The sequence below is a fragment of the Nansenia antarctica genome (genome assembly GCF_963989245.1).
Source record: "Nansenia antarctica genome assembly, chromosome: 2".
Taxonomy (NCBI): domain Eukaryota; kingdom Metazoa; phylum Chordata; class Actinopteri; order Argentiniformes; family Microstomatidae; genus Nansenia; species Nansenia antarctica.
Window position 1 is genome coordinate 43,042,744 of NC_137675.1, and position 27,978 is coordinate 43,070,721.

The 27,978-nt window shown below is 46.3% G+C and overlaps 1 protein-coding gene across 1 annotated transcript; it reads left to right on the plus strand.

Annotated features, from left to right (window-relative positions):
- The first annotated feature begins 558 nt into the window (after positions 1 to 558).
- On the plus strand, positions 559 to 27,958 carry nlk1 (nemo-like kinase, type 1). The gene is made up of 11 exons (XM_080523978.1): positions 559 to 985; positions 2,141 to 2,270; positions 3,020 to 3,075; positions 3,404 to 3,510; positions 16,101 to 16,186; positions 16,357 to 16,566; positions 22,881 to 22,982; positions 24,333 to 24,419; positions 24,549 to 24,747; positions 27,501 to 27,594; positions 27,726 to 27,958. Exons 1-11 carry the CDS (start codon positions 678 to 680, stop codon positions 27,772 to 27,774), a joined length of 1,428 nt encoding a protein of 475 aa, XP_080380104.1. The 5' UTR covers positions 559 to 677; the 3' UTR covers positions 27,775 to 27,958.
- The last annotated feature ends 20 nt before the right edge of the window (positions 27,959 to 27,978 follow it).

Consider the following 27,978-nt stretch of genomic DNA (forward strand, 5'->3'; position numbering starts at 1 on the left):
GTATGAGTTGGAGGGTTATGTTATCTAGTCACATCGCTTAGCTAGGTGTGTAGTTTTCAGTGAAAGGACGATCAGTTACTGATCATCAACTAGACAAAGGTAGCTAGCTATGAACTGTCTGTGGCTAGTCTGTCACTAGTGGGAGGAAGCAAGTTGGAGGTGCACCATTTAGAGAAACCCATACAATTTGTAATCAGATTGGTGATTTTAAGACGACAAGCCTTCAGCAATAGCTAGGTAGCTGCCTGGGTTCAAACAGCCTCCAGGTTTGATGCTAACCTGGTTGGTTCATTAGCTGATCAGTTCATATGGGTCTTACGTTAGTTCAGTCGTTTTTGATCTGAAGTTCTTTATGACTTGACAGCGTCCGTAAGCATATTGCTGATTTATTGCAAGGAAGCGATCTGTCGGCTGTTCTACCTCAGTGAACCCAATGATTGGGAGTCCAGACCTAAACGTGAGCTTGGTAGATCTCTGATAGGAGTCTGTCTAGAGGGACTGTTTACATTGTTTCCGTGTTATGCAAGCAAGAAGCTTATCAATCGTGTGTGCGTAGAGAATTGAATTTGAGAATTCAACTCAGATCATGTACATGTGATGCACGTAACGCCTACAAATTCCTATCCAAAGACATACCTCTCAAACTAGTTAAATAGATAAGGTTGTTTTGAAATAGAATGGCATTCCATGGCACAGGCCGACAGACAGTATGTGGTAACTTGTTTCCCGGTGCTGAGTTAGGCCATAAGTATTTTTGTGTCAACACCGCAACCGGTGCGACATCCACGGGCCTCAGCGCCACACCGAGTCTGACCGGGCCCACGGCCCCGGCGGGGATACCTCGCCACCCGACATCACTTGGGGGCAGCGCCGGCGGCGGGGCCGCGGTACCACAGCCTCACAGTAACCCCGCCAGTGAGGTGCCAAGTCCTGCTGAGATGGAGCCTGATCGTCCTATCGGCTACGGCGCCTTTGGTGTGGTCTGGTAAGCAGTGTTGCCACAGTTACTTTGAAAAAGTATTCTGATTACTGATTACTGATTACTCCTTTAAAAAGTAATCTAGTTACTTTACTGATTACTTGATTTTAAAAGTAACTAAGTTAGATTACTAGTTACTTTTTTAGTTACTATTGGCAGCTGCCTAGGCACCCGCCCCCCCCCCCCCGCAACATAAAAATGAAAACTGGTTTTGCCAAAACTCACTTTATTTTAACAGTAACTTAAATTACATAATTAAACTTTAAACAATAACTTAAAACAACAAAATAAAGAGTCTTTCTTTGCCTCACCCAACATAAATACTTGTTTTTAAACAATAAAATAAATATAATCTTTATTTAACAGTAACTAGCAAGGAGTGGTTTCACAAAACCTAAAACCTACCCTGACCATTCAGATATGATCCTAATATAATCCTAATCCTAAACTGGGTGAGTCTGAGTTTATCAATGATCAACATTTATGTTCTTGTCATCCTTTGCTGACACAAACTCAAAATAATCCTTATATTTCCAGCTATTTAACGCATATCTCTGTTCTCGCTCCATTGTGTAGGCTACGCTTCTGTTTACACTGTGCAATCAGCGTGGTGATACACGTGAGCGATTCTGCTGCAATCTCGCGATAGTCGAGAGCCGTTTTTTGCGGGCATGGCCTTCCATAGTAACCTCGTGTTGAAAACGTGAGCACTGACGTCACTCCCCAAGACGCGAGAAAAGCTATCGAACATTACAAAGAAATACTGCATTTAGCCTAAGTTATGAGGTAGTAACGCAATAGTAACGCACAGTCACTTGAATAAGTAACTTTAATCCGATTACTGATTTGGAAATAGTATCGCGTTAGAATACTCGTTACAGGGAAAAGTATTCAGATTAGAGTAACCCGTTACTTAGTAGCGAGTTACCGGCATCACTGCTGGTAAGTGAAGTCCTTTCAACATGGGAGTTAAATACACTAATGTCATTATGGTGAAGACTTTGCAGTGATGTTTTTTTGTCAACGTAGTCAAATTTCCCACTGGCCAATTGTGCATGGAGGCGGTGTAGTATCTGACAACTAATGAATGGTTGGAAAGAGAAGCTGTGTGGGTGGGTGGGTGGTCCTCGGTGCTAATCCACAGCCCTCCGCTCCCTGTAGGTCAGTGACGGACCCCCGCGATGGCCGCAAGGTGGCTCTGAAGAAGATGCCCAACGTCTTCCAGAACCTGGTGTCCTGCAAGAGAGTCTTCAGAGAGCTGAGGATGCTGTGCTTCTTCAAACACGACAATGTAAGAGAGGAGGGAGGGATGGAACCACAGACAGGACAACGTAAGAGAGGAGGGAGGGATGGAACTACAGACAGGAGGAGGCAGGGAAAGAAGTAGAGCTGAGGACAGACAGAAGATCCTTCTGGCTTTTTTGGTGGTCCTCTGTGGCTCAGTCGGTGGAGCATGGCACTAACAACGCTTCGGTGATGGGTTCGGCAAAACTGAAAAATCTTGTCTGAAACCATCTTGTCTGAATGATGGAACTCCTATGACGACCCATAGTGCTTTGCATCTCCAGCCAGCCACGGAGGCACATCTAAGCTAAGATGGCCGTTATTGACGGACAGACACAAACCAGGCAGTCGCTCGTTCAGAAACGATAATTTCACCTTTTTTCGACAAAAAACCCACATGGTTACGGCAAAAATCATAAAAAGGAACTTGTGATGCCAAGCTTTTGTCGACATAATGCATTTGGAAGCTGTTTGCACATGCCCACGTGTTCGTAAAGTGACACATGTTAAACAAACAAAAAGTGTAAAACAAAAATGGCATTAAGAACTGTTCTGTTAATGCATGTCGGTGTTCTTTCTGTTGTCTTTCATGCATGTCGGTGATGCGTCTGTTGTCTTTAATGCATGTCAGTGTTGTGTTTGTTGTCTTTAATCAAAGTTTGGCGTCTTTGAGCCTCGGAAAAGCGCTATATAAATCTAATGAATTATTATTATTATTATTATTAATGCATGTCGGTGTTGTGTCTGTTGTTGCAGGTGCTGTCAGCCCTGGACATTCTCCAGCCTCCACAGATAGACTGCTTCGAGGAGATGTATCCTTTACTCTACTCACTCAGTCCCTCTCTCACACACGCACACACACACACACACACACACACACACACTTGTCATATACATAGATTCTCACACCACACCAGTTCAAGGCTTCTACAACGCATCTATTCTGCACTCCCTCTTGTCCCAGTTTCTTCTTTTATAAGTTCTCTCCGACATGCCCTCCTTTGGACGTGTACAGTCTAAATCAGACTTGTCACCCACTGACTCCTCCCTCTCCTCAGCGCTGGTCTTGTGTTGGCTGCTCCGCTGGGAGGGGGGAGGGGTGGAGGAGCTTGTGTTGTGGCCTTGACCCTGCCCCTGCAGCTATGTGATCACGGAGCTGATGCAGAGCGACCTCCACAAGGTCATCGTGTCTCCCCAGCCGCTGACCACCGACCACATCAAGGTGTTCCTCTACCAGATCCTCCGAGGTGAGTGCTGGAACAGGTCAAAGTTGAGGGGTCACAATGCGCGTGTCGGGGGGGGGGGGGGGGGGCGGGGCATGCGTCTCAAGTTGCTGCGAACATCCCCCGCAATTCCACTTGCTCCGACCGAGCCTGGAACTGACCTGGTTTGAACTTGTGACCTCTGGTTTGCCAACATGTTGACACCGGGTCACTGGGTTTGCCAACATGTGATCGTCTCTGCAAATACCTATGTCATTTAACAGCATGGGTTTGACCTTGAGGAGTGGGATTACCGTCTCAACTCGGTTGCACATTTTCCTTTCAGATCATCACAAAATCTCAAGATTGTCGATTTGGATTATTTGGATTTGGGCAATTGGGCTCAAATTCCTTTTATAATTGTTTGGCATGTAGATCAGTGGGGAAACAATCCTAATTGAATGAACATCGATTTCAGGCTCTGAGGCAACAGAGAATGTACAAATGGTAGAGGGGTGTTGAGTATTTCTGCAATGCACAGTATGTACAGTCATGTGAAAAAATTAGGGCACCCCATGAAATATTGAGTTTTTTTAAGAAGTATGGACATATCAATATGTCATCTTCTTTCAAACAATATCTATAGATAACAGTGATGTAATTGAACCAAAAACAATGATACAACGAACCTTATAATTGATTTGATAACATAATTTATTTTATATTTAAAAAGCTGAAAAAGCAGTTGTTTATATTAAAAGGCTGAACTAACCTCAACATCAACTGGGAGAACGTTTTTCCCACTCCTCTATGCAGAATTCTTTCAGCTGTGTGATGTTTGAGGGGTGACTGGCATCCACAGCCTGTTTCAAATCACCCCACAGAATCTGAAATGGATTAAGATCTGGGCTTTGATTTGGCCATTCCAGAAGATTAGATTCATTAAATTAGATTCAACTTTATTGTCATCACAGAGTACAAGTACTATACAACGAAATGCATCCAACCAGAAGTGCAAATAATGATGTAAGGGCATGATATAAATACATGAGGGCATTATATAAATAGAATAAGATGTAGTGATGGGTAACTATGTAATATACAGTATATCTCAAAAGTGAGTACACCCTTTAGATTTTAATAATGATGTATGGGCATGATATAAATACATGAGGGCATGATATAAATAGAATAAGATGTAGTGATGGGTAACTATGTAATATACAGTATATCTCAAAAGTGACTACACCCTTTAGATTTTTGCAATTATTATGTTATATCCTTTCAGGGGATAACATTATCCTACTGAAACTTTGATATGACTTAAAGTAGTCAGTGTGCTGCTTGAATAACAGTATAGATTTATTGTCCTTTGAAAATTACTCAGTACACAGCTGTTAATGTCTAAACAGCTGGCAACAAAAGTGAGTACACCCCATAGTGAACATGTCCTAATTGTGCCCAATGATGTTGTTTTCCTGCCCTGGTGTCATGTGACTCGTTAGTGTTACAAGGATTCAGGTGTAAATGATAAGCAGGGCTGTTAAATTTGGTGTTTTGGGCACAATTCTCTCTGAATGCTGGACAACATAGCACCTCATGGCAAGAAACTCTCTGAGCGGCTGAAAAAAATGATTATTGCGCTTCACAAAGATGGCCTTGGCTATAAGAAGATTGCCAACACCCTGAAAATGAGTTGCAGCACAGTGGCTAAGATCCTACAGCGGTTTTCCAGGACAGGTTCCACTCGGAACAGGCCTCGCCAGGGTCGACCAAAGAAGTTGAGTCCACGTGCTCAGCGTCATATCCAGAGGTTGGTTTCCAAAAATAGATGTGCGAGTGCTTCCAGCATTGCTGCAGAGGTTGCAGAAGTGGGATGTCAGCCTGTCAGTGCCCAGACCATACGCCGCACACTGCATCAAATCGGTTTGTATGGCCGTCGCCCCAGACAGAAGCCTCTTCTGAAACCGATGCATAAGAAAGCCCGCAAACAGTTTGCTGAAGACAATGAATCCAAGAACATGAGTTACTGGAACCATGTCCTGTGGTCTGATGAGACCAAAATAAACCTGTTTGGGTCAGATGGTGTCCGGCGTGTGTGGCGGCACCCTGGTGAGGAGTACCAAGACAAATGTGTTTTGCCTACAGTCAAGCATGGTGGTGGCAGCATCATGGTCTGGGGCTGCATGAGTGCTGCCGGCACTGGGGAGCTGCATTTCATTGAGGGACACATGGATTCCAATATATACTGTGACATCCTGCAGCAGAGCATGATCCCCTCTCTTCGGAAACTGGGCCGTAGGGCAGTTTTCCAACATGATAATGACCCTAAACACACCTCCAAGATGACAACGGCCTTGCTGAAGAAGCTGAAGGTTAAGGTGATGGACTGGCCAAGTATGTCTCCAGACCTAAACCCAATTGAGCACATGTGGGGCATCCTCAAGAGGCAGGTGGAGGAGTGCAAGGTGTCCAACATCCGTGGGTTCTGTGATGTCGTCATGGAGGAGTGGAAGAAGATTCCAGAAGCAACCTGTGCAGCTCTTGTGAATTCCATGCCCAGGAGGGTTAAAGCAGTGCTAGATAACAATGGTGGTCACACAAAATATTGACACTTTGGGCACAATTTAGACATGTTCACTATGGGGTGTACTCACTTTTGTTGCCAGCTGTTTAGACATTAACAGCTGTGTACTGAGTAATTTTCAATGGACAATAAATCTATACTGTTATTCAAGCAGCACACTGACTACTTTAAGTTATATCAAAGTTTCATTAAGATAGTGTTATCCCCTGAAAGGATATGACAGAATATTTGCAAAAATCTTAAGAGTGTACTCACTTTTGAGATATACTGTATTATTTGTAGTATTGTAAACATCAGTATAGTTTAGAGGTATATGCAGTTATGGGCAATATACAGTTATGAGCTATGTACAGTGAGGTAGTTTATGTACACAGTGTTTCCTCCAGGATTTTTCACATTAGTGGCGGAGCGGTTATCTTTCGCGCGCGCATAAAACGCGCACTGGCGCTCAAAACAAAGACGTGGTTTCACCAAAAACTAGTATAGAGGGTGGCAACAATTATAATTTCTTAAATAGCGGTTAAGTCATTAAAGCCGAGCAGGTGATTTTATATAGAAGGTGATCAAATACCGACATATCCTACAGCTGCAGCGGAACATGCGGAACGCGCATTACACGCACACACACACACACACACACACACACACACACACACACACAGAAAGATCAATACGAAGTAGGCCTACGTGAGAGTACACGCACAGAACCGGCTAACGTTACTCATTAACTGTTTACACAAGTAAAATCACAGTGTGACAGTCAGATGGAGCATTCGGTAAACAACAACAGCAAGGTAATGCTATCAGTTGAGTTAAAGAAAACCAACTCTTACCTCTGAGGACACCAACATGAGCCCTGCTTACCCGTACCTCCGCCGTTCTGTTCGTGGTGATTTTAGAAGCAATAGATTATTTTTGCCCCGCGCATATTGCTATGAATAGTTCGATCTCCACACATGAGTCGGCGATGTTGTCATTTAGCCAGCTCTCAGAGAAGCACATCAGGCTGCACTCCCGTCTCCCGACACTGAATGATGCATCACGAGTGCCTCCAACTCGTCACATTTGTTGGGTAAGGAGGAGTTAACATTTCCCATTACGATTGATGGTAGAAACGGCTTGTATCTCCACCGCCTCCTCGATTTAGCTTTTAGCTTCGCTCCAGCTTTGCACCCCCGGTATTTCTTCCGTAGTTCCTTCGGTAATGAGTGTTTGAAACCCTCATGTGTTGCAGTCTCTCTTAGTGCAAAGAGGGCACTTCTGGTATAAACAACTCTGGCTGAGGTTGTAACATTAGACATTATACAACAAAAAACGGACAAACATTAAAAACAGAGCAGCGAGACCTCCTGCCGCTCAGAACGGCGCAACGTGCTGACGTCAGCTACCACCGCATTTAATTGACCATGAACATCAGAGACTACATTACGAATGTTCATTTAAAATACTCTATACTGAGCACTGGTATAAGAACATGAACCAGAGAACAGCAGTAAATGCAATAACCCACAGTCGTCGCTGATGATGTTCCGTTTTCGATTAGGATACGTTTACGGGATTAAAGGCACCGGCGACGGGCTAAGAGAGAGAGAGGAGAGGGATTTCCTGAAATCCAAATGTCCCGCTAAATTCGGACCAATCACAAAACTGTTTTGAAAGCGCGTCGCCTCGCACCGCGCGCCTGTTGAGTCTCGATTGCAGTGCGAACACAAACGACGAGGTTAATTGCAACATTGTAACAAATTGTAAATAACTACCGCTAAATCGTAACGAAATGTTGGTCTGGAAGCGGCCTAAATCTAGCTTCAATCTGCTTTTTTTCTGTTTTCCGGTCATAATAACTCGCTGCCTTTCTGCGCAGCCTGAATCAAAGTGGACTGTCTGAATCATTTGGTGGCGGAGGAAATTCTTTGGTGGCGGCCCGCCACGAATAAATGCATATAGAGGAAACACTGGTACAGTATCTGATGTGCGGAGTATAAAAGAAGCTACCGTATTTTCCGGACTATAAGTCGCTCCGGAGTATAAGTCGCATCAGTCAAAAAATGAGACATTAAGAGGAAAAAACATATATAAGTCGCACTGGACTATAAATCGCATTTATTTAGAAATATATTTCACAAAATCCAAGACCAAGAACAGACATTTAATCTGGAAAGGCAAGTTTATTCAACTACACAATTCAACTACACAATAGCACACAGAACAACAGGCTGAATAGAAGTCCGGTATGTTGACATAACAAGCCACATTAACAGTTATTCAGCAACACAATAGCATAAAGAACATACCTGGGAAGCTGAATAGGCTAAATGAACATAACAAGCCAGCGAGTCCAACACGCAAGTTACCAGTAAGCAAGTTCACCAAGCTACCGTTTGCTTAGCTTCAACAAGCTAATGTTTTAGATCACTTCTTCAGGGGAAAAGGAGCAGCATATAGTTGTCACAAGCCCAGAGCGGCCCAGAGCGCCCTCTGTCGGCTGTAGACGGTAATGTTTACTCCTTGGTTCATGTCAGTCAGTATGAAATTATATATTCATTGATATATAAGTCGCACCTGACTAAGTCGCAGGACCAGCCAAACTATGAAAAAAAGCGCGACTTATAGTCCGGAAAATACGGTATGTCAGGAGACGTGCAATATACAGTAGTACAAAGGTAGTAATGTAAACATCAGTAGTGCAGAGGTCATAGAGTGATAGAATCAAGTGTAGTCCTTAGTATCCCATGGTGGGGGGGCGCAATAGTTCAGTGGGGAGGGGAGGGGGGGTAGCTGCTGGTGCGGCACCTGAGGATCCTGTACCTCCTGAGTCTCTTAGATGGTAGGGGGTCAAACATACCTGAGGATTCTGTACCTCCTGAGTCTCTTAGATGGTAGGGGGTCAAACAGACCTGAGGATCCTGTACCTCCTGAGTCTCTTAGATGGTAGGGGGTCAAACAGACCTGAGGATTCTGTACCTCCTGAGTCTCTTAGATGGTAGGGGGTCAAACAGACCTGAGGATCCTGTACCTTCTCTTAGATGGTAGGGGGTCAAACAGACCTGAGGATCCTGTACCTTCTGAGTCTCTTAGATGGTAGGGGGGTCAAACAGACCTGAGGATCCTGTACCTTCTGAGTCTCTTAGATGGTAGGGGGTCAAACAGACCTGAGGATCCTGTACCTCCTGAGTCTCTTTGAAGGTAGGGGGTCAAACAGACCTGAGGATCCTGTACCTCCTGAGTCTCTTTGAAGGTAGGGGGTCAAACAGTCCGCGGTTGGGGTGGGAGGTGTCCTTGATGATGTTTGCCGCCCTCCGTTGACACCGGTCTGCCTGGAGGGACTCGATGGAAGGGCGTTTGGTGACAACGATGCGCTGGGCGGTTTTCACCACCGTTGCAAGGCCTTCCGGTCGGACACAGTGCAGTTGCAGTACCACACTGTGATGCAGTTGGTGAGGATACTCCCAATTGTGGTAGAAGTTGGTCAGGATCCGTGCATCGGTATGCAGTCGTCAGACCAGAAGCGCCTTCTCGAAGACCTTCATGCGGCCGGACGTGAGTGCAGCAGGGCGGAAGTCCTTCAGGCTCACTGCAGCAGAGTGACAGGCACGATGGTTGTTGCCTTGAAGCACTTGGGGACCACTCCCTGGGCCAGTGACAAATTGTAGATGTCAGTGTAGACCAGGGTCAGTGGTCTAGCGCCTGTCCTGGGGACCCAGCCAGGAATGCCGTCAGGAACCGCAGCTTTCCGTACATTCACATTGGTTAGCTGGTGAAAGACCTCCTCCTCGGAGAGCGTGAGAGGCTGGTCAGCTCGGTTTTGGTGGCTGTTTCTTTGTTGTCGAAGCGAGCGTAGAAGTGGTTTAACTCGTCGGGTGAGAACGCTGTGCTGGTGGGGGCTGTGTTTCGGGGGTTGTTTCAGAGTTTTGCATCTACATTTATTTATTTTGAGCCATTCCTTGGTGGATTTACTAGAATGATTTGGGTTATTGTCATGTTGCATGGTCCACATCTACTTCTGCTTACATTTTTGGACAGATGGTCTCACATTTGGGATGTCCCGATCCCATTTTTTCACTACCGATACCTGGGCTTCAGGTATCTGCGATACCGATATCAATCCGATATTTGTATTTATTGTTTTAATCCTGAATAATAACAAATACTTCCCCAGTATATAGTCCACAACAACAGTTGGCTATTAAAGACGGCCAGCCTTTATTCAAGCAACAAAAACAGTACTCTGCAGTACTCAGTGACCAACTGGTTTAAAGTTAAAACTATTTAAACAGCAGCATTCAGCATTGTAGAAAAAAAAGAGTTACTGTCTGATTTCTAGTTTTAGTGCCTTCTATGTATCTTCTCTTACAAATGGCAAATCAATTATAGGACCCTTTTTTTAAGTGTAGCCTGCTGGTGAGACCAGAAACCAGTCGCAGAAACGAAGGGGTGTCAACAATATCTGGTTTTCATTTTTTTCATAACAGGCAACTTGAAGTTTTAAAGTACCCACTCGATATAATATACAACAGTTTAACGATCACTAAATACTTATAATCTGTAGGTTGGATTCACTGTTGCCGGAGGCTACCGGTAAGTGATACCTGGCTTGTAAACATACTTTCGCTTTAGAACGAAACGTTAGCCGCTAGCTGTTAGCAGCGTTTTTAGCAGTCACCATTCTTGAGCTGTACAATTATTCAAATATTTGTGTCGTCTTGAATTTTTTTCAGATTTCAATGTATGATGCATCATTTGAAAGCTTACCATCTGTAGTTTCAGACTATGTAAACAACCGGAAAATGACGTTAGCAAATGGTTTATGATTTCACCAGCTGGCATCATGACATTGTCAGACTCATTACACACAGGTAGCTACTAGCAAACTCTCATGCATGTGACCACTGACTACTACTGTTGTCATCACGTGAGTGACACGCCGGATCGCGAGCCCCAGATCGCTGCCTATTTTTTTTCTGGTGCGATCTGCGATCCAGCATTCAGGACCAATATCGCAGCGATATCCGATATCAATATCGGATCGGGACATCCCTATTAGGGATGCACGATATTATCGGCACCGATATTTATCGGCCCGATAATGGGAAATTAATGTTTATCGGTATTTATCGGTTTTATAAAATTTTAGCCGATATTTAGCCGATAATGAAGCCGCAGTGTATAGACGAGACGAGAGCGAAACATGCCTTCCCCGGTGGCGAATTTGCGGAACCTAGGATGGTAGGGGAAGGTAGGGCAATACCGCTACCTGATTGGTTGGCGAAGCAGGGAAGGTAGGGCAATACCTCGCCAGCCAATGAGGGGGCTCTTCACGAGTGCTTCGCCAACCAATCAGGTAGCGGTATTGCCCTACCATCCTAGGTTCTGCAAATCCGCTCCCCGGTGTGGACATTCTTCACAGTTTCTGAGGCTCAAGCAATCAATGAAAAAATAATGGAGTTTATGGCCCTCGACGACCAGCCTTTCTCTGTATGGAATGGAATGGAATGGAATGGACTTTATTTGTCATTGCTACAGTACAGGTACCAAACAACGAAATTTAGGAGGGGTGGCTCCCCTGGTGTTAGGAAAGGAAAAAAAAAAAAAACATTTTAGAAAAAGCATAAAATCACAAGAAGGTAAGGAGCTGGTTTACATCAATAAAGGCTATGTACACAATCCACTGTACTATACTGCACAGATAGTCAACTAGGGTTGTCATATTGCACAAAAGTATTTTTTCACGTTATTTTAAAGTGTCACAGTTTGCAGGCTTGAAATGTACATGTTTGTGCCTCAGCACTAGCTGCCATACAATCCGTCCGGACTGTCCTGGGCCCAGAACTTAGGCCTTTGCTGTGTTCAGGGCCTTGACGGCCCTGTGGTAGAAGTAGTTCTTCAGTCTGTTTGTCTTAGCGGCCGGGGTCCTGTACCTCCTATTCGAGGGCAGCCTGATAAAGTGTACGTGCCCAGGGTGGGTCGGGTCCCTGGAGATCTTGGAGGCCTTCCTGAGACAGCGTGTGTTGTACAGCTCTTCCAGAGAGGGGGGCGCCGGTGATCTTCTGTGCTGTTCTCACGACTCTCTGTAGCGCGTTTCTCTAGTAGAAGATAAAGGATTTCACCAGCTAATTTCACATTTAGAGCCCCGGTATACACTCCCAAGTCGCCGCTATTTTGCAGACGTGTGCCTGCCTGCTATGTATGATCCAGTCGCCACACACATCCATAGTCTGATCGATACTAGCGTAAGCCAGATAAGTTTTACCACGGACATATGGACTTCTGACGTTAGTCCAGTCAGTATGCTTAGTTTGACGGCCCAGCGGCTGGATGAGGACTTCATTACTCTTAGGTGAGCCTTTTTTGTTTTCATAAAAGGAGGCCAGATCTTGGCTAAAAAAAGCATTGTGCACTGTCTATAACAGATTCTGTTTGTTAGAGGAAATAATAAATGAACATTTGAAGAGTCAGAAGTGTTCTCTTTGTTGTGTTAACAATAGTGATGTAAGTTAGATTTGGTGAGATCACTATGGAATATTAAATCATCAATCTTTGCTCACTACATAGCCTTTCTTACCTTCAGGTGTGCATGAACTACAGGTTATCAACTGTGAAATTATATCTGAATGGTCTTTATTGTCATTGATATAGTACAGGTACCAAACAACGAAATTTGGGAGGGGGGGCTCCCCTGGTGCTAGGAAAGAAAAAAAAAAGAAAAAAAATATCGGTTATCGGCCACGAGAAGCGGGTAAATATCGGTATCGGTATCGGTTGGAAAAAATGCATATCGTGCATCCCTAATCCCTATCTCACATTTTTGCACCCTCTGATACAATAAATAATTCATAGTGGATTCTATGATGTTGAGCTGGCAAAGCATCCCAAAACCAGCAAAGCATCCCAAAACCATGACATTTCCACCCCCATGCTTCACAGTTCATATGAGGTTCTTGTGCTCAAATGCTGTCTTTGGTTTGTGCCAAACATGTCTTCTGTTATTGTGCCCAAATAATTCATCTAGATTGGACAGATGATTGTCCAAAACACATTGTTCCAGAAGTCCTGGTGTTTGTCTAGTATTCTCTGGCAAACTTTAGTCTTGTCCTGATGTTGTTATTTTTCAGAGCAAGGGTTTCCTCCTTGCAGACCTCCCATGATATTCAAACTTGTGCAGTCTGATGGTAGATGTACTGTGACATAGGGCTGCACGATTTGGGGAAAAAAATCGAATTGCGATTATTTGGACAGATATCGCGATTGCGATTAATTTGCGATTATTTATTTTTTAAATAGCAAAAAAAAAAAAAAAAAAAAAAGGGAGTTTTTGTAAAGTGTGGCCATATCTCCGGCTAGGAAGGTCGTATCAACGTGCAGTTTGTTTGTACGTCTTCAGGGGACTTAGAGGCTCACTCCTCTAGCACCCCCACAGCCCGAGCTACGAGTGAAAGAACTAAACTTACATTGGGTTGCTTTAAAGTTGGGTTGCTTTAAAATCAAGCTTCAGATTAAAACATGTGATGGAGCATTACTAACCTGACTCAGGTGGTTTGTTTCACACAACCATCTAGGAAAGCTTAATTGGAAGCTGTTTGGAAAAGGGCAGGTACTTTCAAAAAAATACTTGGCAGGTGATTGGATGAATCTGTCTATCACCTATTTTCAGAGAGCATTACCACATGATACCATCAAACTATTAACTGCTCTAATTCTAATGCAAGGATGAGAACTTAAAAGATATGAATTGTATATATGATAACCTCATCTCATCTAGACAGGTGGCTACTTTCTAAGATGATCCAGCTATTAAAATGATCATTTGGGGATACACTGTGACTATAACTGAAAGGACCACATCTAGATGACTCGGTCAACAGTCGAACTGATGAATGATAGAATGGTGGTCTCTGACTATGGAGCACAGACACACGTCACCTTGACTTAGGAATCTGTGACATACTTCAGCCCAAGGCTAGGCTAGGCTAACCTCTGCGTCTTTAAAGCCGGCTGGTATGAACGAATGGTATGAGGTTATGCATACAGGACACATTCATGTTTGACAACAGAACAGTTAACTTCCATGTATCCATAAGCCTGCTATACTATATAAACACCAACCCGCAGGTTGCTGAGACTGTCAACTCTGTGTCTGTACTTTAACGCCGGGTTAGCATGAGTAGCTAAGCTAAGCTACCGTCTCGAAGACTACAAGTTAGCTAAGCTAAGTTTAAGGCTGGACTAACAGCACCGACATGCACTTGGCTGGTACAGTTAGTATAGTGAAATTGTACACTTACCTGTCGCAATTATAACATACTAACGTTTATCATACGTCCAGTAAGCCATGTGGTGTCTAATTGTCTCCGTTACGTTAGCCCGAAGTCTCATAATAATTGGACTGACTGTCGTGACACAACCTATGCCTGCGTTCGTAAATTCGCTCTGAGAGCGCCGGGTTCAAAGTCATAAAGAGACCAAGTAATTTGATTGGACAAGAGGCATTCCATGAGTGCTGATCAAATTTCCAAAAGAGGTTTTAATCTCAATGTGACTTCCTGGTAAAATAAAGGTTTAAAAATTTATTTTTTTTTTTTTTTTTTTTTTTTAAATCGCAGGCAAATCGCAGGCTTTGCGATTAGCTAATCGCATCATTTCAAATCGCGATTTCGATTTAAAATCGATTAATCGTGCAGCCCTAGTGTGACATCAACTGTGGCAAGAGCTACCTGTAGGTCCTGTGATGACATTTTACGATTGTTGGAGACTTCTTTAAGCATCTTGCAGTCTGCTCTTGGGCTGAGCTTGCTAGGACGGCCTGACCTGGCCATGTTGGCAGTTATTTTAAATGTTCTCCACTTTCATTCTTTCCGGACAGTGGACTGGCTGATTTCTAATTGTTTGGAGTTGTTTTTAAATCCCTTCCCAGACTCATACACATCTACAACCTTCTTTCTGAAGGCCTTTTGCTCTTTTTATCTCACCATGATGATACCACTGACTTCAACAATGAAGAGAAAACCAAACTAAATGACTGAGGTCATTTAACACAGGCTCCTGTGCACTTGATTCTAATTTTAGGTATTTTTAGTAATAAATGAGGTTTAGTTTGTTATATTATTGTTTTGTTTTAGTTATATTACCTCCATCTCTTAATGTTGTTAAAATCAAAGTCACATTTTCTATCAAGTTAATCACAATAATATTCTGAAATTAATCATGATTAATCACATGTTTAAAATACTAGTATTTACATGTATTTTGGGGGGTTACAACAAAAACATGTGTGGAGTTGGAATAAAGACGTTTATGTAAAACATCTCTTATTTTTGATGATTTCTGAATAAGATTAGAATCGTAAAAAGTAAAAAAAAGTCTCAAGCTATGCAGTCAGAATTGCACTTAACTGCCAAACCTCAGACTACACAGATACACTGTACTGATAATACTATAATGTATTATATCTTCGCTGTTCCGACTTTCACTACAGTTCAACAAGCGGAGAAAAACAGTCATCTCCAAGCACTCGACTTTGACAAAATTTGTCTTTCTGATGACAGTTTTTTTTCTTCAAACTGATCTGTGTTGTTTTCATTCTCGTATTGATATCACAGGTGCATGTCTCTCCTTTGTTAACTGAACATTTAAAAATTGCTGATTGTTACTTTTAATAAACATGATTGTACACTGACAGAAGCACGTTGAATACTTGCTATATACTTGCTATTCACAACTGGTTTGTTACACCGGACCTTGTCTGGGGCAGATCTGTTCTGGATCTAACCACCGTAGCGGGTAGGACAGCTGGCTGTGTCTCAGAACACTGTCTGTCTTTTGAACCAAGCTCAGGGCTGGCTAGCTAGCTAGCTCTCTTATGGTAATAATATTAATTCACGTAATGTTTTTACAGCGTTAAGGTTTCCAAATTAAGCGTGATCATAACCGTGAACGCGTTAACATTGACAGCCCTAGTTTAAATATGTTTGAAATGGTTTTCATGGGGTGTCCTATCTTCTTTTGGCCTGTGTGTGTGCATCCGTGGTGAATAATGGTCATTCTCCTTGCTCAGGGCTGAAGTACCTGCATTCTGCTGGGATCCTGCACAGGGACATAAAACCTGGAAACCTTCTAGTCAACAGCAACTGTCTGCTCAAGGTAGTGTATGTGTATGTGTGTGTACGTGTGTGTACGAATACAAGAATACATGAAGTTCCCTTGGACCACACATTGTCCATATGTGACTGTTCATCAGAGTAATGATACAGCTCCAAATGCCAGTTGGAAGAAGCATGATGACGGTCATAACCCTTCCGTCTCCTTCTTAGATCTGCGACTTCGGTCTGGCCCGCGTGGAGGAGCCCGACCCGTCGCGTCACATGACCCAGGAGGTGGTGACCCAGTACTACCGGGCCCCAGAGGTGCTGATGGGCAGCCGCCACTACGGCTCGGCCATCGATGTCTGGTCCGTGGGCTGCATCTTCGCCGAGCTCCTGGGCCGACGCATCCTCTTCCAGGCACAGAGCCCCATCCAACAGGTAGTCAGGCCAGGCCAGGACCATCCAACAGGTAGTCAGGCCAGGCCAGGACCATCCAATGGCACTTTTCCACTACCCTACCGTACCGTGTGTGCCCGGTTTTGCTTTCTCCACTGCCAACCGAGCCGAAGTACCCGTACTGCTTTTAGCTACCCTTTCTGACTAGGAGCGAAAGGTACTATCCGTGCTAGGCTGTGTGTGACGTGTGACGCTGCAGACCGTTGATTGTTTAATGGAAATCCTCACAACATCGTCATCCAATGTTTATAGAGTTCACAGCTAACCGCCATTTTTTAAATACCACAACAGATTTCGCTCTCGGAAAAAGTAATTTACTTTTTTTACTATTATGGCGATGTGCTGTGCCTATGCTAGACTGTTCCACATTCCAGCACGCTTCATCATCCCCCTTCTAAAACTGCCATCCCCCCTTTCCATCCCTTATGTCCTTTTATCAATGAACGTGCTATTACTACTATTTCAACATTTAGTTTTGCCGCATCGTTTTTGGAGTCGTGTGGACGGCGATTCGGTGCGTTTGTCGATAACGATGACGCGGACACCCACTCATGTATTGTGGTTTACTTAATACTGTTCAGCTGCACTTGAGGTTACATTCAATGCATGACTTGTGCTATATAGGCTAAATAAAATTATGAAAGCGGCAAGTAACAGGCACGTAACATCCATATGATGTATAAACAGGGGTGCACATAACTTTTTGGGGCCAGTGCTCAGAGGAGCACCTAGGGATGCTGCTTGGTGCTCCCCGAGCTCGCGAGTCACGACCCGTCCCACAGGATGGATGAAAAAGCGATACATGGATAACTTATATTAGCAAAACGACATTTATTCATAAATAAAGATGAACGAACAAATGATTGTGTGCAAAACAAAATAAACAAATGCAAAATCAAATGACTGCTCTTTAAGCATGAAAGTCTGTCAGACTCCTTTAAACACAATGAAATCAACTGACATCTCTTTAAGCACTAACTGAATGTCTGTTCTTTAAACACACTGAAATAAACGGACATCTCTTTAAGCACTGCTCTGTTCTGTAAACACTGAAATCAACTTTTCAACAAAAAGTTACAGCCTAAGCATTTATTTATGCTACAAGCTTAATCATCATCATCACTGCTCTCTTGACTGCTGTTATCACTGTCCTCAATTTCAACCATGGTAGAGGATGTTCGGGACTGAATTTTCACGTGTCGGCGTGATAACCATGCGATACGCGATACGCGGAATGAAAGTACGAGTTACGATACATACTTTCCGAATGTTTTCGTGAGGGGAGTCGCCGTGGTCGTCGTCGGTCGACTGTTGTGATGGATTACTCGTCGGGCCTTCGGCTGAGGGGACGGCAAATAGTTACTTAGTGGGGCTTGCTTCTTGGACCCAGCTGTTGGTGCGCAAAAGCGCCTTCATGCGGCTGATCTGCCGCGCAGCATGCATTTTGGCGACGCATGCGCACTGGCGCACCAGTTATGTGCACCCCTGTGTATAAATAAAAGACTACCAGCAAGACACCGGAGCACTCATATCTGTGCGTTTGTCACAGGGTGCCAGTCACCCCGTTCCTCTGCAACAAAAAAAGGAAAAATCAGTCCGACCACATCTATTTACGCGGAAATTAATCAAGCTGGAACCAAAAAAATGCCAATTCGCTTCCTTTTTCGTCTGTATGGCAGTGAAATCCCTAATTTCATCACCTCGAGGATGACAAAAAGCTGTCACGAATAGATCTAAAATGATATCCAAAGAGGTCGAAAAAGGTCTTAAATTTGACTTGTTGAAACTTGTAGGAACCCTGTCCAATGGAAGCGTCAAGCACAGCCTTTCCATAGAAATACATTGCTCCCTGTCTAACGTTATATATCTAACGTTACATGTTTTAAGGCTGATCTGACGAGGTGACTTCAATTTCCAATCTGAGAAGCTTCTCTCATCTGGAGTACTTGACCTTCTCCTCTCCTTCGGCCTTACCCTGTCCCCCTCTCCTCCGACTCATAAGGCAGGCAATCAGCTCGACCTTGTCTTCACCAGATCTTCCCACACTTCCAACCTTACCGTTACCCCTCTTCCAGTTTCTGATCACCACTTTATATCCTTCTCCCTTCCCCTCAAAACTTCCTCTTCCCTCTCAGCCTCTAACCACTTAAGACCCTCTCGTCGTAACCTACGTACCCTGTCCCCCAGCACCCTCTCCTTCTGTCCTATCCTCCCTACCCTCTGTCGAATCCTTCTCCCTTCTATCCACTGATGCGGCATCCTCAACCCTCCTGTCCGCTCTCACCTCATCCTTCGACACCCTCTGTCCACTAACCTTGAAGCCAGCTCGATCCTCTCCTCGAGCTCCCTGGCTCTCTGAAACGCTACATGCTTGCAGACTTGAGCTCAGAGCAGCTGAGAGGAAATGGAGAAAAACTGGCCTTTCTGATGACCTTAACCTCTATCACTCTCTCCTTGCCAACTACGCCTCCTCGGCATCAGCTGCTAAAGCATCCTACTATCATTCCAAAATACATTCTTCTGCCTCTAATCCTAGAAAACTGTTTCCACTTTCTCTTCACTCCTTAATCCACCTCCTCCCCCTCCCCCTTCCTCCCTGTCCGCCGATGACTTTGTCACCTACTTTGAAAAAAAGGTGGACGACATCAGCAGCACCTTTTCCCCTCCACCTCTCCCTCCTCCCACTAACAATGCTAACACCCCTTCCAAACTCTCTCCTCAACACTCGGTCTCTGGATTGTCATCTTTTTCCCCCCTCTCCCCCGATGAGATTCTCACACTTATCACATCAAAGCGGGCAACCACATGCCCTCTTGATCCCATCCCCTCCCCCCTTCTCCAATCCATTTCCCCCGACATCCTTCCTTACCTTACCACCCTAATCAACTCCTCCCTATCCACAGGATCTGTCCCAGCGGCCTTCAAAATAGCCAGAGTCAAGCCTCTCCTCAAGAAACCTACCCTTGACCCATCATCTGCCCACAATTACAGACCTGTATCCCTTCTCTCCTTCCCTTCCAAAACCCTTGAACGCGCGGCATCTAAACAACTGATTGACTATCTCCGGAAGATGGATCACTTAGACCCCCACCAATCCAGCTTCAAGGCTGGGCATTCCACTGAGACTGCGCTCCTTGCTGTCACGGAAGCCCTCCACTCTGCCCAAGCTTCCTCCCTCTCCTCTGTTCTCATTCTCCTTGACCTGTCTGCTGCCTTCGACACAGTCAATCACCAGATCCTTCTCTCCATCCTCTCCGACCTGGGCATCTCTGGCACCGCACACTCCTGGTTTTCTTCCTACCTGGCGGGCCGCTCCTACCAGGTGACCTGGAGAGAATCGCTATCTTCTCCACGAACCCTCTCCACTGGAGTACCCCAGGGTTCTGTCCTAGGGCCCCTACTTTTCTCCCTCTACACCAAGTCTCTTGGCTCAGTAATCTCTTCACATGGGCTCTCCTACCACAGCTACGCAGACGACACTCAACTCTTCCTGTCCTTCCCCCAGTCTGATGTACACGTGGCAACCCGTATCTCAGCATGCCTCGCTGACATTTCAACTTGGATGGCTGACCACCATCTCAAGCTCAATCTTAACAAGACCGAGCTCCTCTTCATCCCCGGGAAAGCCTGCCCTCTCCAAGACTTCTCCATCACAGTGGAGAACTCTACTGTAACCCCCTCCCTGACAGCCAAGAACCTTGGAGTGTTCCTGGATAACCGACTATCCTGTGCGGAGAACATTGCAGCAACGGCTCGCTCCTGCAGATTCTTCCTCTACAACATCAGAAGGATACGACCATTCCTTACCAGAGAGGCAGCGCAACTCTTGACCCAGGCACTGGTCATCTCCCGCCTGGATTACTGCAATGTACTCCTGGCTGGGCTCCCCGCTTCAGCCATTAGACCTCTGCAGCTCATCCAGAATGCTGCTACCCGGCTGGTATTCAACCTCCCCAAATACTCGCAGGTCACCCCTCTCCTTCGCACCCTGCACTGGCTCCCGATAGCAGCTCGCATCAGATTCAAGACCCTGGTGCTTGCATACCAGGCAGCTAAAGGGACAGCCCCTGCCTAGTGCCTACCTGAAGGAAATGGTAACCCCCCAAACCCCTGCCCGCTCACTCCGCTCCTCCACCTCGGCTGGCCGACTGGCCCCACCTCCTCTACACAGCAGTCGGGCTGCCCGATCACGTCTCTTCACAACACTGGCTCCCCGCTGGTGCAATGAGCTCCCCACGGCTGTCAGAACGGCAGAGTCACTACCCATCTTCCGTCGTAGACTGAAGACCCATCTCTTCAGGTTACATCTTAACTGCTCCTCCTGAGAAATCTTCCGACCCTCACCACTACGTCTCCTAAAGACACCCGCTTTCCCCTCTACTGTGTCCCTAAGAACTTCTATTGCCCCCCTTGTACTGTTTCTCAGTTTCTCCAGTAAAAAAAAACAAAAAAAATAAGGTTTTAGTAGAAGGCGATAGGGAGAAGGTTTTTCCTTCTATCAGTGGCCCCGGGCCCGAGCTAGATTACTCTTCCTGCAACGAATGATGGATTGCTGATTCACATGCTTAGTATTCAAATGTATTGATTGTAAGTCGCTTTGGAATAAGGCGTCTGCTAAATGCCAAAAATGTAAAAAATGTAAATGTAATCTGTGCATGATAGTGCTGCATTTTGACGTAATTCTGCTGTATAGCGGCACTTATTAAAGTGAAGTGCTCTTATGACACTTAATGCCTCCTACTGTCTCGGCTCGCTCCAGCTCTGTTGTGTATAACGGAGAAGCGTTTCTGAAAGTACGGTACGGGTAGGATACAAATGCGTGCCGTACCGTGGCGGTCAATGGAAATGCGCCACAACAGGTAGGCCAGGCCAGGACCATCCAACAGGTAGTCAGGCCAGGACCGTCTTCAGAAAGGAGGGGGGGGGGCGGGGTATTGCCGATCAACCTCAGCAGCGCGTGTGCGTGGCGGAACCGCTGCGGCTCTCTCTGTTGCGGCTTTCAGACCGGCTGCGTGTCTTCCGTGGCTCTAACTGCGGAGCTGCTACTACCAGCCATGTCTCTGTACATCGAGTTTTGCCTGAAAATGTGCGTGGCTCGAAAAAAATAGGTCCAATCTCTAGCCGGCGTGCCAGAGTTAAGGCCCTTGCACACCAATGAATGCATATTTTTAAATCCGTAATCCGGAAAAAAACGTTACGCACAGAGACCTTGCACACTGACCTCCGATGCGTTTTATTAGAGTCCAATGCGTTTATTTGTTATATTGACGTTGCGAAATTTCGCAACATGCACTCTACATTCTAAATGCTTGATTTAGCAAAAGGTACAAACAACTGAGAGCAATATAACTAAAACCAAATGGTAGACTACATCAGTAGAATGTATTATCAGTAGAAAAGTTCAATAAATCTTTATTTCTTTTAACAAGGTGTGGTGTGCATCTCCAGCAGTGCGATATCTGTAAACATACCATGTGTATAATCTCCGCTCAAGGTTTCCAGATGGGATTGACAATTTCCAGCCTAACCACAGTCTAAGAACCGCTAAATCCACCAAAAACCAGCCCATCTGGTAACCCTGTCTCCGCTGCTTCAGAGTCTTCCACTTGTTGCGCAAAACGGGCCAGGGTTTGTCAAATCCTTTGTTGGGCATCTCGTTTGTTAAGTCCTGGTATTGTGGCATTTCTTTACTGTTTGCCATCTAAGACATGTTTAGTAGACATGTTTTCATCACGCGTAAGGGAATACCCAGGGAGACGCAGACAGCAGAAGTAGAATAGAATAGTAGAATAGAAAAAGAAACCGCTATAACCATGCTGAATTATGTACCTACAGTATATGATGCATTGGCAGTCTGACTGTGCACCTGCCCGGGCCCTGCCCTTCTGCCTGAATTTGAGTATGATGCTAAATGTCTCCCCTCTCTCTCTCTGTCTCTCCCCCCCCTCTCTCCCTCTCTCTGTCTCTCTCCCCCCTCTCTCTCTGTCTCTCTCCCCCCCTCTCTCTCTCTCTCTCTCTCTGTCTCCCCCCCCCCCCCCTCTCTCTCTCTCTCTCTCTGTCTCTCTCCTCTCTCTCTCTCTGTCTCTCTCCTCTCTCTCTCTCTGTCTCTCTCTCTGTCTCTCTCCCCTCTCTCTCTCTGTCTCTCTCCCCTCCCTCTCTCCCCTCCCTCTCTCCCCTCCCTCTCTCTCTGTCTCTCTCCCCCCTCTCTCTCTCTATCTCTCTACCCCCTCTCTCCCCCCCCCCCCCTCTCTCTCTCTCTCTCTCTCTCTCTCTCTCTCTCTCTCTCTCTCTCTCAGCTGGACCTCATCACTGACCTGCTGGGTACCCCTCCCCTCTCTGCCATGGCGTCTGCTTGTGAAGGGGCGCGGGCCCACATCCTGAGGGCTCCTCACAAACCTGTACGTGTTCCACAAGTCTGCCAGCCACGTCACACCAACACCACACCAACATCACGTCACACCAACATCACGTCACACCAACACCACGTCACACCAACACCACACCAACATCATGTCACACCAACACCACACCAACATCACGTCACACCAACACCACGTCACACCAACACCACACCAACACCACGTCACACCAACACCATGTCACACCAACACCACGTCACACCAACACCACACCAACATCACGTCACACCAACATCACGTCACACCAACACCACGTCACACCAACACCACACCAACATCATGTCACACCAACACCACACCAACATCACGTCACACCAACACCACGTCACACCAACACCACACCAACACCACGTCACACCAACACCACGTCACACCAACACCACGTCACACCAACACCAAACCAACATCACGTCACACCAACACCACACCAACACCATGTCACACCAACACCACGTCACACCAACACCACGTCACACCAACACCAAACCAACATCACGTCACACCAACACCACACCAACACCACGTCACACCAACACCACGTCACACCAACACCACACCAACACCACACCAACATCACGTCACACCAACACCACACCACACCCTCACCACACCAACATCACGTCACACCCTCACCACACCAACACCACGTCACACCAACACCACACCCTCACCACGGCAACACCACACCCACACCCACGCTAACACCACCCCCACACCTCGTCACACCAACACCCACACCACACCACACCACACCAACACCACGTCACACCAACACCACACAAACACCACACCACACCCACACCACACCACACCAACACCACACCCACACTACGTCACACCAACACCATGTGACACCAACACCACACCCACACTACGTCACACCAACACCACGTCACACCAACACCACACCCACACACCAACACCACAGAACACCACACCAACACCACACAACAGAACACCACACCAACACCACACCATCTCCAGCCTTTCACACACTATAGCCTGGCTGTTGGTCAGGTCTGGTGAAAGCAGATTAGAATCTTCGAAAGCTGAGTTTGTACTTTTGGGGGGTAGGTGTGTCTCATCCTTTGGTCAGGTGTTGGTTCCCAACCTGGCCAGCCGTTAACACCTGAGGCTCCCTCTGACCAGAACCAACCCAGACAATAGAGAAATGCACCATATACCCTGTCATCATCACATGCCAGTAGCTTATTTAACAATCTCTCTCTCTCTCTCTCTCTCTCTCTCTCTCTCTCTCTCTCTCTCTCTCTCTCTCTCTCTCTCTCTCTCTCTCTCTCTCTCTCTCTCTCTCTCTTTCTCTCTCTGCAGCCCTCCCTCTCTGTGTTGTACATGCTGTCTGACGGGGCCACCCATGAGGCCATCCACCTGCTGTGTCGAATGCTGGTCTTTGATCCGGTGCGTACAGGGGACCGGGGGGGGAGAGACCGGGGGGGGACCAGGGGTGTGTGAGTGTGTGTGTGTGACTTTTCTGTGTGTGTGTGACTGACTCTCTCTCTCTCTCTCTCCCTCTCTCTCCCTCCCCAGGCCAAGCGTATCTCAGGCAGTGATGCCCTGTCCCACCCCTACCTGGACGAGGGCCGTCTGCGGTATCACACCTGCATGTGCCAGTGCTGCTACTCTGTGCCCAGCGGACGGGTTTACACCCGGGACTTTGAGCCCCCCGCCGACCGGCCCTTCAGCCACAGCTACGAGCAGAGCCTGCTCTCTGTCTGGCAGGGCAAAGGTAAGGGAGCTGCTCAGCCGCCCCCACAGGTCAACGCTAACAGGAGCTAACGCTAGGAGGAGCTAATGCTAGCTAGCATGCGTTTCTTTTGTTTGAAATATTTTTTTACATTTTTGCAACAAAAAAAAAACTTCACATTACACAAATGTAAGCAGGGATTAAAGTTCTCCGTCGCTACGACGGATTTCCGTCAATTTTTTCCAAGTCGCGACGGATTTCCGTCAATTGGCTACATATGTCCAGTGTACTAGAACCACTCTACTACGGAGTGTTTGTCCGTGAATAACACCGGCTATGCCCCGGGGTAGAAACACAAGACTATAGCTGGATAAGGTCTACAGGTCTCCACGGTCATTTTAAGCCGTCAACCAGCCCGCTACGACCACGGGAAGTCATGTTAAAAGTGAAGTTACTTCTGTTAAACTGGCGCTAAGCTAACATCGCTAGTCGCTAACTCCCTCCTGGCCTTAAAGAGACAAGCGCCCTTTTTTCATCTCAATCTCAAAGAGCTTCATTAGCTCACCACATCTACACATTTGGTCCCACACACTCCAGATTTGAACCCAAGGTTCTACCCAGGGTTAGTTACCCCTGGTAGAAAGCCCTTTGCTCTCAGACCTTCAGAACCCATTGAAAGTAGTGGAGGTACTCCAGAAGTCCAAATGCATCTCTAACCCTAGGAAACCCTAGGAAGCCCTAACCCTAATGGCATGAAAATGCAACATGTTGTACTCCCTGTACGTGTGAGAACATGTCTTTTTACACTAGGCACTTCACATCAAGCATTAGAGCTCCCTACAGGTTCCCGCTAGCTCGCGTGCAAGGCCTCCCAGGAATGGCCTAGGACTCTGAAAGTTGATTTGGTACAATGTAGGGATACAATCAAGGAGTGTGTAGAGTTTGGTGACTGTGACTCTTTCCATGCCCGTTCCCTGGGCCCAAACGTACGCCAGCAGCAGCCACCCACTTTAATGAAGGCTTTTCCGGCCTAGTGGTTAAAGGAAGGTTAAAGGACTTTAGCTCAGCAACCACAAGTGCCACAGACACGGTTCAGATATTTTACGAATCGGCTCGGCCCCACCGACAGGCCACACCCACTTTCATACAAGCCACTCCCCCTAATTGTCTAAGCCACACCCATTATCTGATTATTTGTATGTCAGAGTCAACCCTTGCAATAAGTATCAATTTTATTTCATGAATTGAAAACAGCATTGATATCACATAAATCAGAATCAGAATCAGAAGACTTTTATTGCCATGACATGTAAACATGTTAGGAATTTGGTTTGGAACAATGGAGCACGGTTTACAGCAGGACAGGTGCAAGACAGGACAAGACAGTGCAAACCAACATCGAAGTGCAAGAGTCATAATTAATATAAATATAAAGTGCAGAGATCAAGTGTTCAAGTGTTCATATCCAGACAGTCCAGTGGGGGTGGAGGGAGGGTAGATAGATAGATAGGGGGTCAGGTCAGGGGGGGGGGCAGCGGCATTTAGGAGCCGGATGGCTGTGGGGAAAAAGCTGTTTGTATGTCGGGCCTTCACAGTTTTTAGGGACCGCACCCTCCTGCCTGAGGGGAGCGGGGCGAAGAGACCGTGTCCTGGGTGTGCGGGGTCAGCCATGATCTTCCTGGCCCTCCCCAAAGCCCTACTTTTAAACAGGGCCTCAAGGGGGGGCAAAGGGCAGCCAATCACCCTCTCCGCCGAGCGTATCACATAAAAGCAAACTGGCAATAGAAAAGCTGTTCAAAAGAATCTTCTTCCCTTAAAACGCTAACGTTATAAAATACAAACATATAGTGGAGGTTAAAATGAGAATATGACTTGGCTTGAACAAATTTTCAGTCAGGAGATTTTTTTTTGCTTTAATCCCTGTGTAAGAGAGTAAAATATTCTTAGGATTCGGTTCCTGACATTGCAGCCCAAGACAATAAGGCGATAGGTATAACTCAAGATAAAGTTGCTCAGTGCCCACACAGGTCAACGGTAGCAGGAGCTAACGCTAGATAGTAAGTAAAAGCTTTATTTATATAGCGCCTTTCGTACATGATAGCACGCGTTTTGGTTTTTTCTTTGTTTTGTTTCTCTTCTCTCCCGTCGCTACCCTCGTGCTCTTGTCTAAAATCTTCCTGTCTAGTCCTCACTCCTTCCTTCCTTTCTCCCCATATCCTACTAGCCAGCTTTCTTTATAAATTTATTTTTCAGATTTTATCCCTTTTTCACCCAATTTGGTAGCCAATTGAACCCACCTAGCATCCAATTATTCCCTGCCTATTGCATAGGATCCGCCGCACGACCCCGTGGCCGGCAGTCCCAGAGGAGGCCGCCAGGCAGACTAGCTGACTGGCTCCTCGAGCCCAGCACCGTTATTCCGGCACCTAGGGGGCGGTGTTGCGCGACGGATCCTTGTCCGGAAATACTCCTATACCCGCCCTCGGGAGCGGCCGCCCAATATGCCGCTCCTCGTGTGTGCCCCAGCCATATCCGGATCTGGCGAGCTGGGATTCGAACCCAGTCCCCGGTGGGCAGCATGCACTAGTGGCCAGTGCTTAGACCGCTACACCACCGTGGGGCTACTAGCCAGCTTTCTATCTCTCTTTCACACAGTCACACTATCATTTGTCCACCGTCAGTCTTTTTCAGTGTTGTTGGCGTGTCGCAGGGTGGGTTCTCCCCTCGCTGTGGAAACGTCACGTGACACTGGCTGGCCGACGGCCAACCTGAACCCATGTTTTCTTTCCTTTCAGAGCTCATCCATCACTTCATCACGGAGCACCAGCAGGGGAAGCGGGTGCCGCTGTGCATCAACCCCCAGAGCGCCGCCTTCAAGACCTTCATCAGGTGAGGAAGAGGATGGACGAGTCAGGGGGACCGCCATTAAACGCATGCCGTTAAATGCACACCATTAAACACATGCCGTAGCTACATCCACTTCTTTCTAACTTAACTTCTCTTATTTCTTTCTTTCTTAGGTCCACCGCTTGGCATTCCTCCAAAGTCTCCAGGAAGGAGGAGAGATGAGAGAGGGGCGCAGGATGAGCCATGGGAAATGCAGTGTGATACAGGGAAAAAGGTTTATCAGTGAAATGTAGTAGACGGATTTAGACCTCTTGGGAATGTGTGGATGAAACACTTAACCAACCCCCCCCCCCCACACACACACACACACACTCACCCCCACCCCACCCCTCCAATGAAAAGAACAGTATCGAAACAGATGCGCTC

Excerpts from the sequence above, each read along its gene's own strand:
- nlk1 (XM_080523978.1), top strand. The coding sequence starts at position 678 with ATGGCATTCCATGGCACAGGCCGACAGACAGTATGTGGTAACTTGTTT. Across the intron at positions 22,983-24,332 it reads TGAGGGCTCCTCACAAACCT|CCCTCCCTCTCTGTGTTGTA; the intron begins GTACGTGTTCCA and ends CTCTCTCTGCAG. Across the intron at positions 24,748-27,500 it reads CTCTGTCTGGCAGGGCAAAG|AGCTCATCCATCACTTCATC; the intron begins GTAAGGGAGCTG and ends CTTTCCTTTCAG.